The 16,658-nt window shown below is 44.1% G+C and overlaps 1 protein-coding gene across 1 annotated transcript; it reads right to left on the bottom strand.

The window, feature by feature from the left end:
• Positions 1–4,992: 4,992 nt before the first annotated feature.
• Positions 4,993–12,679, bottom strand: LOC119648875 (peritrophin-48-like). Its single transcript, XM_038050766.1, has 3 exons — positions 12,586–12,679; positions 6,276–6,319; positions 4,993–5,930 (listed from the first exon to the last, which is right to left on the bottom strand). The coding sequence occupies exons 1-3, from the start codon at positions 12,593–12,595 to the stop codon at positions 5,022–5,024; spliced, it is 963 nt and encodes a 320-aa protein (XP_037906694.1). The 5' UTR covers positions 12,596–12,679; the 3' UTR covers positions 4,993–5,021.
• Positions 12,680–16,658: the final 3,979 nt, after the last annotated feature.

Genomic DNA, 16,658 nt, shown 5'->3' with positions numbered 1-16,658 from the left:
CAAGCTTCAGGTTGTTGTAGGCTAATATGTGAACATGCTCCTTGTGTCCTTGATCACTCCTACCAACCGGCCTCTGAGCCGTTCGTCTGGCTCAGTGGCAGATTAATTGAAAGCTGGCCAATTTACAATTCCAGCAGTAGTTTGAGTATTACCGTAGGCTATTCCCAAGGTCACGATGAATTTTTCTTCCAGTTTCTGCAACTTAAATTGATTTTTCAACGCAGTACATATTTCTTCGCTGGACGTCACGTCGTCAAGATCCTTGCACTGTAAATAGGTCTCATTCTTCGGGCACGAAGTCTGACATTCTCCCCAAGCGGGTTCTTCACTTGGGTGCGAAAGCCTTCGGTTTTGTCCAAATTGAATTTTTTCAGCTCAAATATGAGATCGTCCTTCTGAGTCTTTCGGATCATTTCCACCCAGATCGTTTAGGTCAGGATCAAATTTCACCTTTTTTAGAATCACCCCCTTTCCGTCATTTCGTCTGATACTGATAACTGAATAATTCGCAGTTCGTTATCGTTAGTATCCCTATGTAAGCTATGGGGGACGACGTATCGTCTGAATACGTGCAACGTCCTGACTTGACTGTTGAAGTCTCCAAGTATGATTTTAATACCATACTTAGGACAGGCTCCGAGGGTCCGCTCAACTGCATCGTAGAAGGTATACTACTCCGACTCTGTAGTCTGCTCTGTATAGGCTTATATTTCTAAATTTTCCTCGCAACCGCAGAGTGCCCATCGCTTATGTTTTCACAGCCGGTTTCATTTTTTGGCTGACTAAAAAGCGTACTCCGAGCACATGGCTTACTGGATGGCCACAGTAATATATGGTGTAATGGCTCTTCTCCGGGAAATCGGCCCTGTCCAGCGCATCTTTTTCAACGCTGTTACGGTCGCCATATATCAAGCCAGGGTCTAGGTTAGCCACTGGGCAGGTTCAGAAGGCGTTTTCCAGGCTTTATGCTCCATCCTGGGTACCAATCCATGTTTCATCCTAGGATCTTTACAACCCTTTGACAGCCAATATTATAGATTGGTGGTGCCATACGTGACTCATCACTTTTGATCGCAAAAGGATCAGCTGTTCCCAATCCAGATCGCTTTACTGCCACATGGATCGGCGAATACAAACCGTTTTTCTGAAGGCTTTGTGGTTACTCATGTATAAGAAAATGACGCCAATTGCAGTTTTGAGTCAGGAAGATTGACAGAAATGGCCTGCTTCAACTGGACAGTTGGATTGATTTGTAGTTAGTATGTGGACAATCTAAACCTACAATCAGGTTTTACTGGATGAGCTCAGAGCCGCGTTCTCCTCAAGGGTTACATTGTCACGATCTAGTTGTTTTTTTTTGCACAAAATCTTATTAAAATCGGTTTACTGTCTGTCTGTCTGCCTGCATGTCCATCTGTCTGTCTGTCACATGCATTTTTGTCGGAAACGGTTATAGCGATTGACATTGGAAAAGTGGGAACTGTAAACGCCCAGGAATATAGTGAGTAACATCACTCTACCTCGAATTTAAGGGAATCACGCAATTTTGCAGCAATATAGGCTATAAATTTGGTGGAAATTGCAATATTACTAGCAAAGTTATAATAGGTCAAATTTGTCGTTTCTGTGCAAATTCAAGACTTTGGATGTCAGTACCACGCGACAGTGGATATTCGCACATAATAAATGCATATATTACGTGCTAGGAACTAGTGGGACAAATGTTCACGCAAATATTTTTATAAAAGAAATACACAAAACCTTTTATAGCCCAAGCGTCTAGCTTTCGGTTTTTCGACTTGTTTTCAGACATTTTAGCTTTAGTTTTGTTTTATTTGAGATTTCCAAGTTTGATTTGATTAATTTTAACGAGGAAAGTAGGTCGCTCCCGATAGAGCTTCTTTTTGACAACGAAAGAGGAATTGAAACTAGTAGCCACCGCGTACCCAAATTTCACTATTTGCGGCCTCTTCTTAACCCCTGTGATCTACCAGACATCAAGGCACGATAGCCATGCTTCGATTTGGGGTTTGATTACATCATCATCATCATCAACGGCGCAACAACCAGTATCCGGTCTAGGCCTGCTTTAATAATGAACTCCAGACATCCCGGTTTTGTGCCGAGGTCCACCAATTCGATATCCCTAAAAGCTGTCTGGCGACCTGACCTACGCCATCGCTCCATCTTAAGCAGGGTCTGCCTCGTCTTCTTTTTCTACCATAGATATTGCCCTTATAGACTTTCCGGGTGGGATGATCCTCATCCATACGGATTAAGTGACCCGCCCACCGTAACCTATTGAGCCGGATTTTGTCCACAACCGGACGGTCATGGTATCGCTCATAGATTTCCTCATTGTGTAGGCTATGGAATCGTCCATCCTCATGTAGGGGGCCAAAAATTCTTCGGAGGATTCTTCTCTCGAACGCGGCCAAGAGTTCGCAATTTTTCTTGCTCAGAACCCAAGTTTCCGAGGAATACATGAGGACTGGCAAGATCATAGTCTTGTACAGTAAGAGCTTTGACCCTATGGTGAGACGTTTCGAGCGGAACAGTCTTTGTAAGCTGAAATAGGCTCTGTTGGCTGACAACAACCGTGCGCGGATTTCATCATCGTAGTTGTTATCGGTTGTGATTTTCGACCCTAGATAGGAGAAATTGTCAACGGCCTCAAAGTTGTATTCTCCTATCCTTTATTCTTCTTCGTGTTTGACCAGTGCGGTTTGATGTTGTTGGTTGATTCGTCTTCGGTGCTGACGTTGCCATCATATATTTTGTCTTGCCTTCATTGATGTGCAGCCCAAGATCTCGCGCCGCCTGCTCGATCTGGATGAAGGCAGTTTGTACGTCTCGGGTGGTTCTTCCCATGATGTCGATATCGTCAGCATATGCCAGTAGTTGGGCGAACTTAAAGAGGATCGTACCTCTCGCATTTACCTCAGCATCACGGATCACTTTCTCGAGGGCCAGGTTAAAGAGGACGCATGATAGCGCATCCCCTTGTCGTAGACCGTTGTTGATGTCGAATGGTCTTGAGAGTGATCCTGCTGCTTTTATCTGGTCTCGCACATTGGTCAGGGTCAGCCTAGTCAGTCTTATTAATTTCGTCGGGATACCGAATTCTCCCATGGCCGTGTACAGTTTTTTGTTTTGCTTTTTACAAAAAATTAAGACAGTCAATTTCAGTGACCGGAGTTGACCAAGAGAGAAGAGTTATCGGAAAAACCAAAAAATTGATCGTGAAGGTTCACCCGCAAATACCGAATTCCCCCTGAAGTGTTACGTCCGCAAGCACATGCTTACCTTTTTGGTAGCCTTGGGGCTTGGGAATGTGGATGTGTCCTTTGAAAGCACGAGTCCTTCGCATGTCATTTAACAACACTTTACCTGTCCTTAAGCCGATGTGTGCTTCCTCACCGTAATCTGAAAATAAAGCAAACGTCAAGATATCACGCGTATCTATTGGAAATTATACTAGCTACCCTGGAAATAAAAAAAAAGAAGGAACAGTTCAATCGCGCCCGGCGGCCGTAAAAATCTGGACCCAAGTGTTGCGATCGAGACGAAAGATTCATGTTCTTCAACTGTTGCTCTTTTGTCTCAGATTTTCAATAGGCGCGGTCTTCGGGGTTCGATGCCCGCAAGCGAACCTTTGCAAAGAAATGGGGTCTCCGGTGAGGATCGTTCTCTGGATGTACATAGCTGTAGTGCGCCCGATCCTAACGTATGGCTCTATTGTAGGGTGACATGCTTTGAGCTAAAAATACAATAGGATGAAGCTTAATAGCATTCCAAGAATCGCGTGTGAATGTGCTGATGAGGCCCTGCAGTCTTGCCCGGCAGATGCTCTCAATGTAATCCTGCATCTCCTCCCCCTAGAGCTCCACATTAAATACGTCAGACTACGTAAGTCCGGATGCTGGGCAGCGAAGTCCTACGGCCACAGCTACATCCTAGACGAAGTACCCCGGGAAATCTGGGCATTCCCCACGGACTATGCCACACGTAAGCTGAACTTCACGAAAAACTTTACTGTGGAGTTTTTAACCAGGGCAAAGTGGAACACCGGTGACGTGTTGTAATGTTACTAAGGACTCAGCGTTCTTCACCGATGGATGATCTGTGGAGTCGGTGTGGAGTTTTCTCGAATACGCACAGTGCATTTAAGTCGTATGGTCTTTCAGGTTTCGCCAGTGCATTCCAAGCGAAAGTGTGCTGGCGGTATTGAAATTCTGTCGATGGCTGGAGCGTCCCAAGCGTAATATAGCCATTCTGACCGACAGCCAAGCGGCCATCGAGGCCTTGAACTCAGCGACGACATTTTTCAGGCTGGTGGCGCCGTGCAGAGAACCATCTGGGCGGCACACTCAAGGTCAAGGGGAATGAGCGGCCTGACGGATTGGTCAGACGAGGCTCTGCTCTTGGCAGCCCTTCGCTGAATACAGTTGGTGTTTCGGTCAAGGAGAATTTGGCCTGCTTATAACATAATCCGATCGCAAGAGTTTCTGTGCTAGAAGTGTGGAAATGCTTTGCAGATTACGACGGGTTGCATGGGGCACTGGGCCATAGGGGACCACGCCGCCAGGCTCGGCATACCCTACAATTCGCATTGGCCAAGCTGCTGACAGGGAAGGGAAATCCTCATGCACTTTCTCTACGATTCCCCAGCCCTAGCTAGAGTCAGGCTACGGACACTGGGTAAACCATTCTTTGAGGACCTCAGAGAGTTTTCCAGCTGGCGGGTGGGAGTGCTGCTTTCCTTCGTGAATGTTGCGGGCTGGCTTTAAAGATCCGAGCCGACTCCTGGTCTCGTAAGAGCAGTCACGGTTTTAGGAGTTTGTGGCATCAAAACGGCGCACTGATACCCACCTACCTACCCTGCAGTTGTGACCTTAAATTAAGTTAGCTGCTAAGGCTTCTTCGGGTGCATTATTTATAAATAAAACTGTTGTTTGGATAAAAGGAATTTTTAATTGAAAAACAAAGCACTAATGTTAAAAACTTTCTGATTTAATTTTTTAGAAAACACAGACTTTCTGTTTTCCATCGAAGATTGTGCCTGATGGGCATGACTTCTCTTGGGGTAGGTTTCCTTTGGTACACACGTAAAATTTTGTCTTATCAGGATGTGGAACTTCCACTGAAGTTTTTCCATTATTTGCCCAGTCTTCATCTTCGCAAGTGCAGCTTTGAGGTCTTGTTTTAGTACAAATTCCATTCGTAAAATATAAATCGTTGTCATAAGTACTCCAGTAAGGGGTTGTTTCGTCGACACAATAGTAGTAACCTTTACAGTAGTAGGGATCCGTAAGAAACTTTCCAACATTTCCTTTGCACATAGTGTCAATGTTCACTAGTAAATCGGGCTTGGAATTAGGAACTTTGCACACGTCATTGGTGTTGTGCATGCAAGCTTGAACGTGGGGATTGAAGTACATTTTCCCGGGGCATTTTACTTGTATGGGAACATCCCCGATGCATTCGTAGTAGGATTCACAACTTTCTTTGACAACCCACTTCCTATCTTGGAATTTTGGATCGAAACAGTCGGGTATATTGCAGTTATATTCAGTCTTGGGAACACATTGTTGAAAAAGGGGATTGAAGTTTTCATTAAGATTACAAGAAAGATAGATGGGTAACAGTTCGTAATTACATTCAAAATACTTTTCACACTCACTATCTTCAGGATCTTTAAATTTTTCACCTTCTCTGGTGCATTTTCCTATCGGATTAGGGCTTAAATAAACCGTACAGCTTCTTGTCATTTCATCGAATCTAAGATATGGTGGGCAAGCATAGCTTCTGGGTTCACCCGACTTATTGAAGCAAACCCAGTACTTATCCGAAGAATCGCTATCTGGATACGGAACATATGGCTCGTTGTCTTCGCATTCCGTTGCATACATACGGTTGGCATTATAATTCCGTAGCCTACACAATGACGAAATCTATGAGCGATACCATGACCGTCCGGTTGTGGATAAAATCCGGCTCAATAGGTTACGGTGGGCGGGTCACTTAATCCGTATGGATGAAGATGATCCCGCCCGGAAAGTCTATAAGGGCAATATCTATGGTAGGAAAAGAAGACGAGGCAGACCCTGCCTAAGATGGAGCGATGGCGTGGGCCAGGACGCCAGACAGCTTTTAGGGATATCGAATTGGTGGACCTCGGCGCAAAACCGGGATGTCTGGAGTTCCTTATTAAGGCAGGCCTAGACCGGATACCGGTTGTTGCGCCGTTGATGATGATGATGATGATTATAATTAGGTAGAATACTTAAAGTTGATATCAGTAATTCTAAAATGATTCCTACACACAAGCAAGTAAAGTGTAGATATTATTAATAAATAAAAAGTTCTCTATTGACATATCTTCAGATAAAAAAAAGAAAAGCGAAATGAAAAAATAGCTGAATGCGTGTTTGTAAAATTCTGATGGAAATCGATAGTTAGCTATGAAGGGTTATGAAAGGTTTTGATTGTTTCTTCAGTAAGTACTTTCCTAAATAAGCTGAAACAAAGATGTCTCTGTTCATTGTTAAGTGAGACATGATCGGGCTAACATGGCCGCCGACAAAGTTTATTTACGCCACTGTATTTTGTTCGAGTTCCAACAAGGGAAAACTGTCGAAATTTAGTAAAACTTGTTCGTGCGGGTGGAATTTTGATAGAACGTGCAGAAGATTATTTGAAAAATTTGCAGCAGGTGATTTCGACCTTAGTGACAAGCCATGTTCAGAACGGCCATTTTGGATCGATAACCACATTATCACAACCATGATAGATTTTTACAACATTGGAGATTGCAGAGAAGCTGAGTTCAACTCAACAAACCTGTAGTGACCGCGGTTGCGCGACGGGAGCGGAATCTCATTCGGCTCTTTCTTAATTAATTTGCTTTAACAATGCATTTAATAGTGTGCAATTGTCTTAATGTTCGCCGCAGATTGCACATTATTGAATGCATTCGGGCGAATTGATCTTGACAAGAGGCGAATGATTTGCCGCATCCGCAGGCGCATGCGCATGTTCCCGCAACATTGCCTAGCGAGTGAGGAATGCTATGTAGCGGGAAGTGAAGCGGTGCGCGAAGAAAGAACGGGGCAGTTTTGGTTTTGCTTTTGGGAGTGGAGGAGCCGTACGAAGGAAAGGAGGAAGGAAGATAGTCTTTTCTTTGCAGAAGAAAAGTAGAGAGCTTTGTTTCGACTAAGAAACGTGTGGATACAAAATACTGAGGAGAACAAAAAACTTAAAAAGAAAGGAGAAAATAAGTGAAAAAAAATTGGTTTCTACTTAATTTGAAATAACATTGGAGTGGAGGAGGAGAACTGGTGGAAATAATATTTATGTGAATTTTGCTGTTTCGTTAATGCTCTAACAGGAAATATTTGAAATGTGAATTAGAATAAATCTAAAATTAAACAAGCACATTGCACGCGCGCGGTCGAGCCGTTTTTTTTTTTCTTTTCCTTTCTATTTTCCAATTTAGTTCGCGTTCTGTTTCTAATTAACGTCTATTTTAGAATCCGGTGCGGACCCACACATCGGAATAGACACGTTGTTTTGTAGTAGTGAAGCGTGAGGGATCATAGCGCTCAAAGGACCCCCCACATTCCCGAGCCTGGCTAGCACAGAGGCGTGTAAGAACGTGTCGACCGAGCACTTTGATGGAGCTTCAATCTTTGTGGGCGGTCCTTCACGATCAATTTAGCCAATTTGTTTAGATTTTTGGGATAGCACTGCCCTCTAGGTAGTTATCGGCCACTCAGGATGATCGACCTGATCTCCAATATCCACTCGTACCATTACAAACCATTTCCGACCATATTCAAAAGCTAAGATTGGTCTATAAATATTCCAGATGGGTTCCTCATTAGTTAGGCCAGAAAAATTTGCATGATCGTCATATGCACATCTCTGGTTGCTCGGTACAAAAATGAACCTTTCCTGGGCCGGATGATAACTGGTGATGAAAAATGGATTACTTTCGAAAACATCGTGCGGAAAAGAGGATGCTGGAAGCTCCACTTCTAGCCCAAACTTGATCCTGAAGATGAGAGCGATGTGTATATGGTGGGACATCCAGGGACCAATACTTAATCAGCTTTTGCAACCTGATGAAAAGCTAAATTCGGAGAGATACTGTGAGCAAATCATCATCAATGGCAAAACAACCCGTATCTAGTCTAGGCCAGCCTGAACAGGGAACTCCAGGCATCCTTGTTCTGCGCCACCAATCCGATATCCGTTAAAACTGTCAGTCGTCCTGCCCTGCGCCATCGCTCCATCTCAAGCAGGGTCTGCCTCGTCTTCTTTTCTATTGTAGATATTGCCTTTATAGACTTTCTGGACTGGATCATCCCCATCCATTCGGATTAAGTGACCGACCGACCGCAACCTGTCCAGATTTTACCCACAACAGGTCCCGGATTTTACCCACAACTAGACGGTGGCGGTACTGCTCATAGATTTCGTCGTTATGTAGGCTATGGAATCGTCCATCCTCATATAGGGGGCAAAAAATTCTTCGGATGATTCTTCTCTCGAAAAAAGCTGTGGCATCTTACTTTCGTTAATGTCCACCCGGAGGTCTCCAGGTTAAAGAGGACGCATGATAGGGCATCTCCTTGTCTTAGACCGTTCTTGATGTTGAATGGTATCGGGAGCGATCCAGTTGCTTTTATCTGGCCTCGCACATTGGTCAGAGTCAGCCTAGTCAGTCTTATTAATTTCGGCGGTATACCGAATTCCTTAATGGCGGTGTACAGTTGCAACTGATGCCATATTCCAACAGTTTTTCCATCGCCACAGAGAGCAAATCTGATGTGTTGCTGTTTTTACTGGAGTGAAGCCCCTTTGGTGTGGGCCAATGATGTTCTGGGCGTATGGGGCTATCCGGCCTAGCAAGATAGCGGAGAATATCTTATAGATGGTACTCAGCAACGTAATACCTCTATAGTTGCTGCACTGTGTGATATCTCCCTTTTTATGTATGAGACAGATAATGCCTCGCTGCCAGTCGTCAGGTATTGATTGGCTGTCTCACACCTTGTCTCACACTTATAGTATATTGTAGTTGGTCGCCTCCATGTTTAACCAATTCGGCTGTAATTCCATCGTTTCCTGGCGACTCATGGTTTTTAAGCCGGTGGATCTTCTATGTTTGTTGGTGGCAGCATTTGTCCGACGTCTTCAGTTGGCAGGACTTCCATTCGGAAGCGAACATAAATCCGTGGGGTAGCGCTTATAAGATCGTGGTCGGGATGATTCAAAGGTTGGTTATCTCCGCAGATCACGTGCAATATGCTCTTCATGAAAATAATCCAGGGGTTATTTCCACAGCAAGAGGGGCGTACTGACACCTTCCAGCGCCTCTGAATGTGACGCCGATTCCACTAGTCACCAGGCATGAGCTCCTGGAGATCTGCATTCGAATAGGCGATAGCAAAGCCCTGGATCTGGACGGCATACGGAATAAGGCCCTCAAACTTGCCGTCAAATGTAGACTGGATATATTCGCGGAGCTGTTCGAAACGTGCATGCCTGAGGGTATCTTGCCTGCACCATGGAAGCGGCAAAAGCTGGTGCTGCTGCTTAAGGCTGGCAAACCTCCAGGGGGACCGTCCTCCTATAGACCCATATGTCTTCTAGATATAATATTATGGAGCGGGTAATTTATAGTAGATTTCTCCCCGTGGTCGAGACTCAAGGGGGTCTTTCAGATAGGCAAGATGGGTTCCGTAAAGCCAAGTCAACCATTGATGCCATCAAAATGGTCACTGGCTTGGCCGAATAAGGTAATTCATGGAAGGGTTTGTACCAGTCACTCCAGATGTGAGGAATGCATTCAATTCGTGCAATTGAAACCTTATACGAAAGTTTCTGGCGACGATTGGTGCTCCCAACTACCTCGCTGCTATTATCGATAGCCACTTGCAATAGCGGACGCTCTGGTCTAATACCAATGATGGACCCAAGGAGTACATTGTTTCCGCAGGTGTCCTAAAGGGCTCGTTACTGGGCCCGCTACTGTGGAACATCATGTATAATGATTTGCTTAACCTTCCGGTTCCGGAGGAGGCCACGGTGGCGGGTTACGCCAACGATATTGCACTGCTTGTTGTCGCAAAGCATCTCGACGATGCTGAGTTGTACACCAGGTCCATCTCTCCCTTATCGCAGGTGAAAAAAGGCCAAAAGGAGAGATCCATAAGCACATGGCAACAGCGATGAGTTCTGTCAGAAAAGGGTCGTTTGACTTACAGGTTGATTCCTTCCATCGGGGAGTGGCTAGAGAGAAAGCATCGGAGGTCAATTATAATCTCACTCAGTTTCTCACCTGCCATGGAGGATACCGTCAATACCTGTTGAGGTTTAAATTGGATACCTCACCCAATTGTCCAAACTGCGACGGGGTCCCAGAGGACCCAACGCACGTATTTTTCCAATGCCCTAGGTTCGTGGAAGAGAGGAGGAACTTAGAGAAAACTCTAGGTGAAGTGCTATCACCGGAAAATTTTGTCCAGAGAATGGTAGCTTGCCAGGAGGACTGTGATGCGATCAATTCCATAATCACGGTTAACCGGGATAAACTGCGAAAAATAAAAGCAGGATAAGGAATGTCCGTTAAGTGAGTAGGAGAAAGAAGTAGGTGAGGATTTTAGGGAGTGGCACATAGAGCGACACTTTTTGACGTTTAAACCATTAGTCGAGCACCAACGTACCAGGGTGTTCAGGTTAGATTGAAGGGAAACTCAGTCAGACGATATAGCGGAAAACAGCTTAAGGTCGTCTGAATAGAGCCTATAGGGATAAGTAAGAAGAGGTGGAAGGTCGTTAATAAAAAATAAAAATAACAAAGGACCCAGAATAGAACCCTGTGGGTTGCCAGAAGAGGGCGAGAAGGTGTGAGAAGAACAGCCGTCTAAAGAGACGCGGCAGGATCGGTTGGAAAGGTAAAAGGCAAGCCATAGAGCAAGTGGTATGAGAACGTTTAGGGACAAGAGTTTGGATAGAAGTACCTTGTGATTTACAGTGTCGAAGGCTTTAGCGAAATTGCCGGGACAATTTACCCGGAAATTTTTCAAAAAACTAATCAGAATTTCCACCGATTTTGAAGACGTTTCCGTTCGTGCACTTCTTTCAAAATGCCGCACCATCACAACCAAGCGTTGTCTATCTGAGCCCGTTAAGCATGATGTTCAGCACCACATCAACACTACTGGGTCTCTATTTTTCTCTAAGGTGCGTCCATTGCCACCGCAGAAGCTCACAGTTGTACGGAAAGGGTTCGAAAAACTTGTTAAACAGGGTATTTGCTGACATTCAGACAGTTGTTGGTCTTCGCCATTTCAAAAAAAAATTTCATCGATATTGTCAGGCGAGTTGCTCAGAACATCTGCCGTCGGATCAGCAAAATAGCTCTCCCACTGTCGAGCGGCAGCTGGATTGTACAAGCAGTCGATGTTGAACTTACGGGGTCGCAGCTCCCCAACCCCGCGAGAAATAGCGGACGCAACACGTATGTGAACGGAAGCGGCCATCGACCAGATGGTTATCCCTTTCGGGGCCGATGTCAGTGCCTCTTTTGTAATGCACATCCAGAAGACAACTTCTAAATCTGCTGCTGATCGCAAAGAGGTCGATCTGATTCCGCCTACGCCTTTGATCAACTGACCTTATGGCAGGCTCTGTGCTTGAATAGTGTGCCACCGATTACCAGGCGATGAAAGTTGCAGAAATCTACGAACCTCCCACCGTTACCGCTACGGTCGCCAAGACTGTGCTTTCCCATCACATGTCCGAGCAAGGTGTTGTCGGATCACACTCTGGTGTTCAGATCACCCATCACAATCAGAACGCCACCTTTCGGAGGCTTCCCCTGAACTGCGTTTAATTGCTCATAGAAAGCATCCTTCTCCATTAGATCTGAAGCCTCCGTTGGTACGTAGCATTGTACAATTGTGAAGATCGTTAACCTGGACCGAAATCTAGCAGTTAGAAGTCTGTCAGAAGCCGGCTTCCAGATTAGGAGAGCACGCCTGCTACCACTTGGCTTTCCAGAGTACAAAAGCGCATTGACGCAAGAGGGAGAGGAGTACTCTCGCGAGTCCCACTATCTTATTTCGCTTAGGCCCAAAAATGTCCAATTTATATCGCTGGAATTTCCGCTCAATTAATGGAAAGCGAGGATTCTGAGATTCGCCAAAGGTCGTTGTGGTGAGGTCAGCCTCTATCCGAGGTGCTGTTGACGTTTCGGTACCAATGAAGTTTCAAAAGTTGCAGGTTGCCAGCCCACAAATTTTTATCCTTTTTAGTTGCTTCTTACGGCAAGCAGGGAAGGCTTTGAGTGTATTCTTAAGCCCCAACTCATAGGGTAGCTTTAAGGTAGGTAGCATATTGCTTTATTGCTCATATTATTTAAGACAAACACAATGATATGGAAAAAAATTACCAGCCGCGAAAAACAGAAAAAAAATGGAGAAAATCTCAAGATCACATGTGGACAAATCACTTCTTCACCGCTACTTTTACATATATCAAAAGCATATTAAAATTTAAAATCTTTTATTTTACCTAATCTCATTTTGGTATACCCGCCGATATAGGACTTCTCAAAAAGGTTGCAATATGGCTGACAGACAACTACGGGTCGAACTAACAATACAGTATGGACTGTATCTTCAAGCCATGCTCGCTTTTTTATAGAAACGCAAATTATTGCCAAAAATTAGATAATGAAATCAAAGCTTTAATTTAATTCAATTCTGGGAAATTTATTAACATGAGATCTGTAGTACGATAAGGGTGTGCAAAGATCAAAGATGGGAGATAAGGAGATGGAGTGCAGTTGCTAACAATAAGGAGAGTTTCAGGAAAGTTAGGGATATCAGCCCATATAGTAGTTAGTTGAGATTGGTTTTTCGATTTGAATTTTTAATGAATTTAATTGAATCCCGAATGCTACAAAGTGTAGTAGTTACGAAAATTATTTTTTTCCTTTGTGCAATTACCATCATTTTTAATGAGCACCATTATTCGCTAAAGATACGAAGGTGCTGATAAGATTATCATGTACACGAACTGAATGTTTGCGATATTGAGCTTTGATTTAATTTGATATCAGTTCAATAATCTCTTCCCTATAAATATAATCACTTATGTTTCGCGTAATTTAGCTTAACTTTCTTGCAATTGTTCGAGCTGCGCGACCCCTCCATAATTTTTCTGACTCACATTCCTACTTTACATTACAAATCGATTATCAAATATCACTACTTCACGACAAATATTATATTACTTCAGCAAACGGCACTCATACTGTAAACCTACACTTAAAATTAATCTATAAACTTAATCTAACTTAATACTACTGTTTACGATAGCAATCTACGATTAATTGTATTTACCTTCTTCGTGGGGGTATCAAAAGATTAAAGGAGAGCGAGTTTAATGGTCATAATTTGGCAGGACTTTAGGAATGTGGTCAGCGAGATTACGCTGCGTCAGCGGTATGGTTCCTTTACAAGTAAGTTTGAATGATTCTCCGTCCTTTCGAGGAATTGCTCTATCAAATTAAAAGCGAGCTCACGACAAATTTAATGTTACAAATATGATAAATGGAGAGAAACTGCCTTCTTTTAGTAAGAAATAGTTAGTAATATCTGCTGTCGAAGGTTAATATTAGCTGTCGGTGATATAACATCACTTGTATTGAAGGGTAATGAAAGGTGGCGATCGTGATATCACTTTTCTCAAAGGGTAATATGAAATCACATTACCCAATATGGTGATGTTTCATGAATCTCTATACTAAATGCACCACGAGTCTTAGTGATACCGAGTTTAAGTTGTGACTTAATTCCCAAAATTTCATGAAATTTAATTTCTAATTAGTTTATTGATGATGAACTATTGACACTTGTGAAACCGATTTTAAGCCTGAGGCCGCAACTCTTTCATGAATAGTTCAAGATCCACTGTGGATAGACTGTTTCCGAATAATATAGGCTTGCTTCTTTACTCCATTTATTTTTATACTCCGGCTATGGTTGTATTTTGAAAAGAGAGATGGGTGAAACATCACCTTACCAGGTGATGTGATATCACATCATATTTTCATTGTAAAAAGTGATATTACAATGTTGTTGGTGAAAAGATCGTGCGGATTTCTCAGTTCCTAGACCCAAAGAAATATTGAGTTTTGGCTCACCCATCGTATTCTCCCAACATTCTCCCAATCGTCACAAACCTCTTTCATTGGTAAGAATTTTGCTTTTTAACAATAACTTGAGACTTGATAATTTCTCAGTCAGACAAATATTCCAGAATAAATTATTTTTAACTTAAAAATATTTTTAATTTTCATTTGAATTTTGCTTAAAAATTCGGGCGGACCTTCATCATTCATTATCATAGCTGTGCATGTGATGCTATATCACTTACATCACATACTATACTCTGCAGTCCCTGGAGTGATATTTGCTCTACATATGGTCAAAGGGTAGCACAGGTCCCAGAGCGAAACATACTTGGCCTCAGTCGCAAAAGGGGTCGGAACGAGTGATTCGATGATGAATGTAAACTAGCAAGACCGAGTTAAGCTTTTACGCCTGGCGGCCGGATCTGATTATGCTTTAAGCTGAAGTTGCATAATTTGGCGAGTCCTCACATGACCTCCTCGTAGTGACTGCTGGAAACCGTCTTCGGGCGGGTCTAGGAGTGTATAGGGCCGGACTGGGAGTAGCCTCCTTCAACAGATTAGGATTCGCTTGTCTGCTGATCGTGTGTTAGGGGCAAGTAGATCTGGCGGGAGGATGAGCCCAAGCAACAGCCCGAAGATCGTCCTCCCTACACTGGAGAAGGTGCAAAGAGGATCCCAAGCTAAGGTGGAACAGCATCCGCTGAGGGCTTTGTGGCTAATTGGGATCTGGGTCTTCAGTACACTTCTTCTTTTTTTTCAGCCTTTGTCCCGTTCACAAGCGGGCCGGCTCGTCGTGATCGGCTTCGCCATTTGGCTCTATCGAATGCCTGATCTGGGTGCAATCTCGAGGCTTTCAAATCCCCATCTAGCGTATCAAGCCACCGTTGTTTAGGTCTGCCTTTTGATCTTCAGTACACGAACTAAGAATACTTTGCCCAAGGTGGACATTCTCCCCGGACTACTCATGGGACCAAGAGATGGACTCAATTTAAAAACAAAAAAACAAATAAACCGACGATAGAAGAAAAAGAGGTGATGTCAGGCACATCATCGGAGGACGAGATGCTAGCATTTAACTAGGAGACAGTACTTGTTGAAAGCAGCGCACTCGGTGCCAGTCGTAGCACCGATGTGCTGAAACCATGGATGGTAATTCCGTCAGCCTCAAACTAGCGCCGGACCTGTGGATCAGTGTCGAGGCCAGGCTGTCGTAGATGGTCATTGAGCATCTCCTGGATACCAAAGGTAAGCACACGGAATTTATCACTTGTTTTGATTAGTCTCAGGTGATCCTTGCGTTCCACGTTATAGCTTGCGAGGACCAATTCTCCAGGGACTTTCTCGGTTCGTGCGTCGCTAAGATCAGCGACGCCTGCGAGGGCGTAAAACTTCAAGTTTTCCACTTCGATGAGATTCCGAGGAGACAGATGGCTCGCATCTGGTTGCCGAAGATCCGTATGGATAAGGACAAGCATGTTCAATCCTTGTGCTTTCAAAGCCCCAGGATTCCCATGGACGAAACGGTTGTTATCGAAGAGGAGGAAACCCAAACAAACAGCCGACCTTTCAAGTCCGTATAAACAGAGAGCGCCTAGAGTCTCTGGAAAAGATCGACTATAAAGGAACGTAAAGGTGAACGTGTTGCGCTCTACGAAACCGAACGACGACATACATCCAATCGACGCCTCCAACGAGTTGTTGGAAGAGATGAGGATCAACGGTCTGATGGGGACTGATGAACCCCCCACGAAAGCAGATCATTCTGGGAGTAACGCAGCTAAATCTGCAGCATCCGAAGTGAGGAAGAAGTCATCGACATCGCACTAATACAAGATCCTTGGGAACCAGCAAAGGGCTCCCATTTTATTCCCAATTTATTCCACAGCACAGGATGATCGGGATGGATCTAGAGCATGTATCCTCGTGAAGAAGAGTTTGCATGCTTTTTTGTATCAGAACCCGAGTTTCAGCGACCTAGTCATGATCAAACTGGAGCAGGTGGGGGCAAATAACGTGGCTATTGCCTTGGCATACATGGCTCATGACCGATCAGCTTCGCGAGAACAACTACAATATTTGACGAGTACTATAGCAAACAAAGAAGGCCAACCTGTTGATAGGCTTTGATGCCAATGCAAGGCGTACGCTTTGGGGTAGTTCGGAAATCAATGAGAGAGGTGAGCCATTCTTTGATTTCATTATTACTACAAACCTATCAGTGTGTAACAGGGGCAGTATACCAAACCTACCATTTCCCCAGCTCGGAGAACTGTAACATTGGGGGGAGGAGGAGGTCCTTGATATCACCCTAATAACCGACAATGGGATTCTTAGGAACTGACCAGAGATTCTTCTTAAATTTCGCCACAGAGCTCTCCAAACCCTCTAGAGACCCCGGGAGGTTCACTAGGAAAAAGTTTGGTCAAATAAATAAAAACAAACTCTC

This window comes from Hermetia illucens, chromosome 2, assembly GCF_905115235.1.
Source record: "Hermetia illucens chromosome 2, iHerIll2.2.curated.20191125, whole genome shotgun sequence".
Lineage (NCBI taxonomy): Eukaryota > Metazoa > Arthropoda > Insecta > Diptera > Stratiomyidae > Hermetia > Hermetia illucens.
Note: the sequence above shows the minus strand (reverse complement) of the source record. Positions and strands in the feature narration are given on the sequence as shown.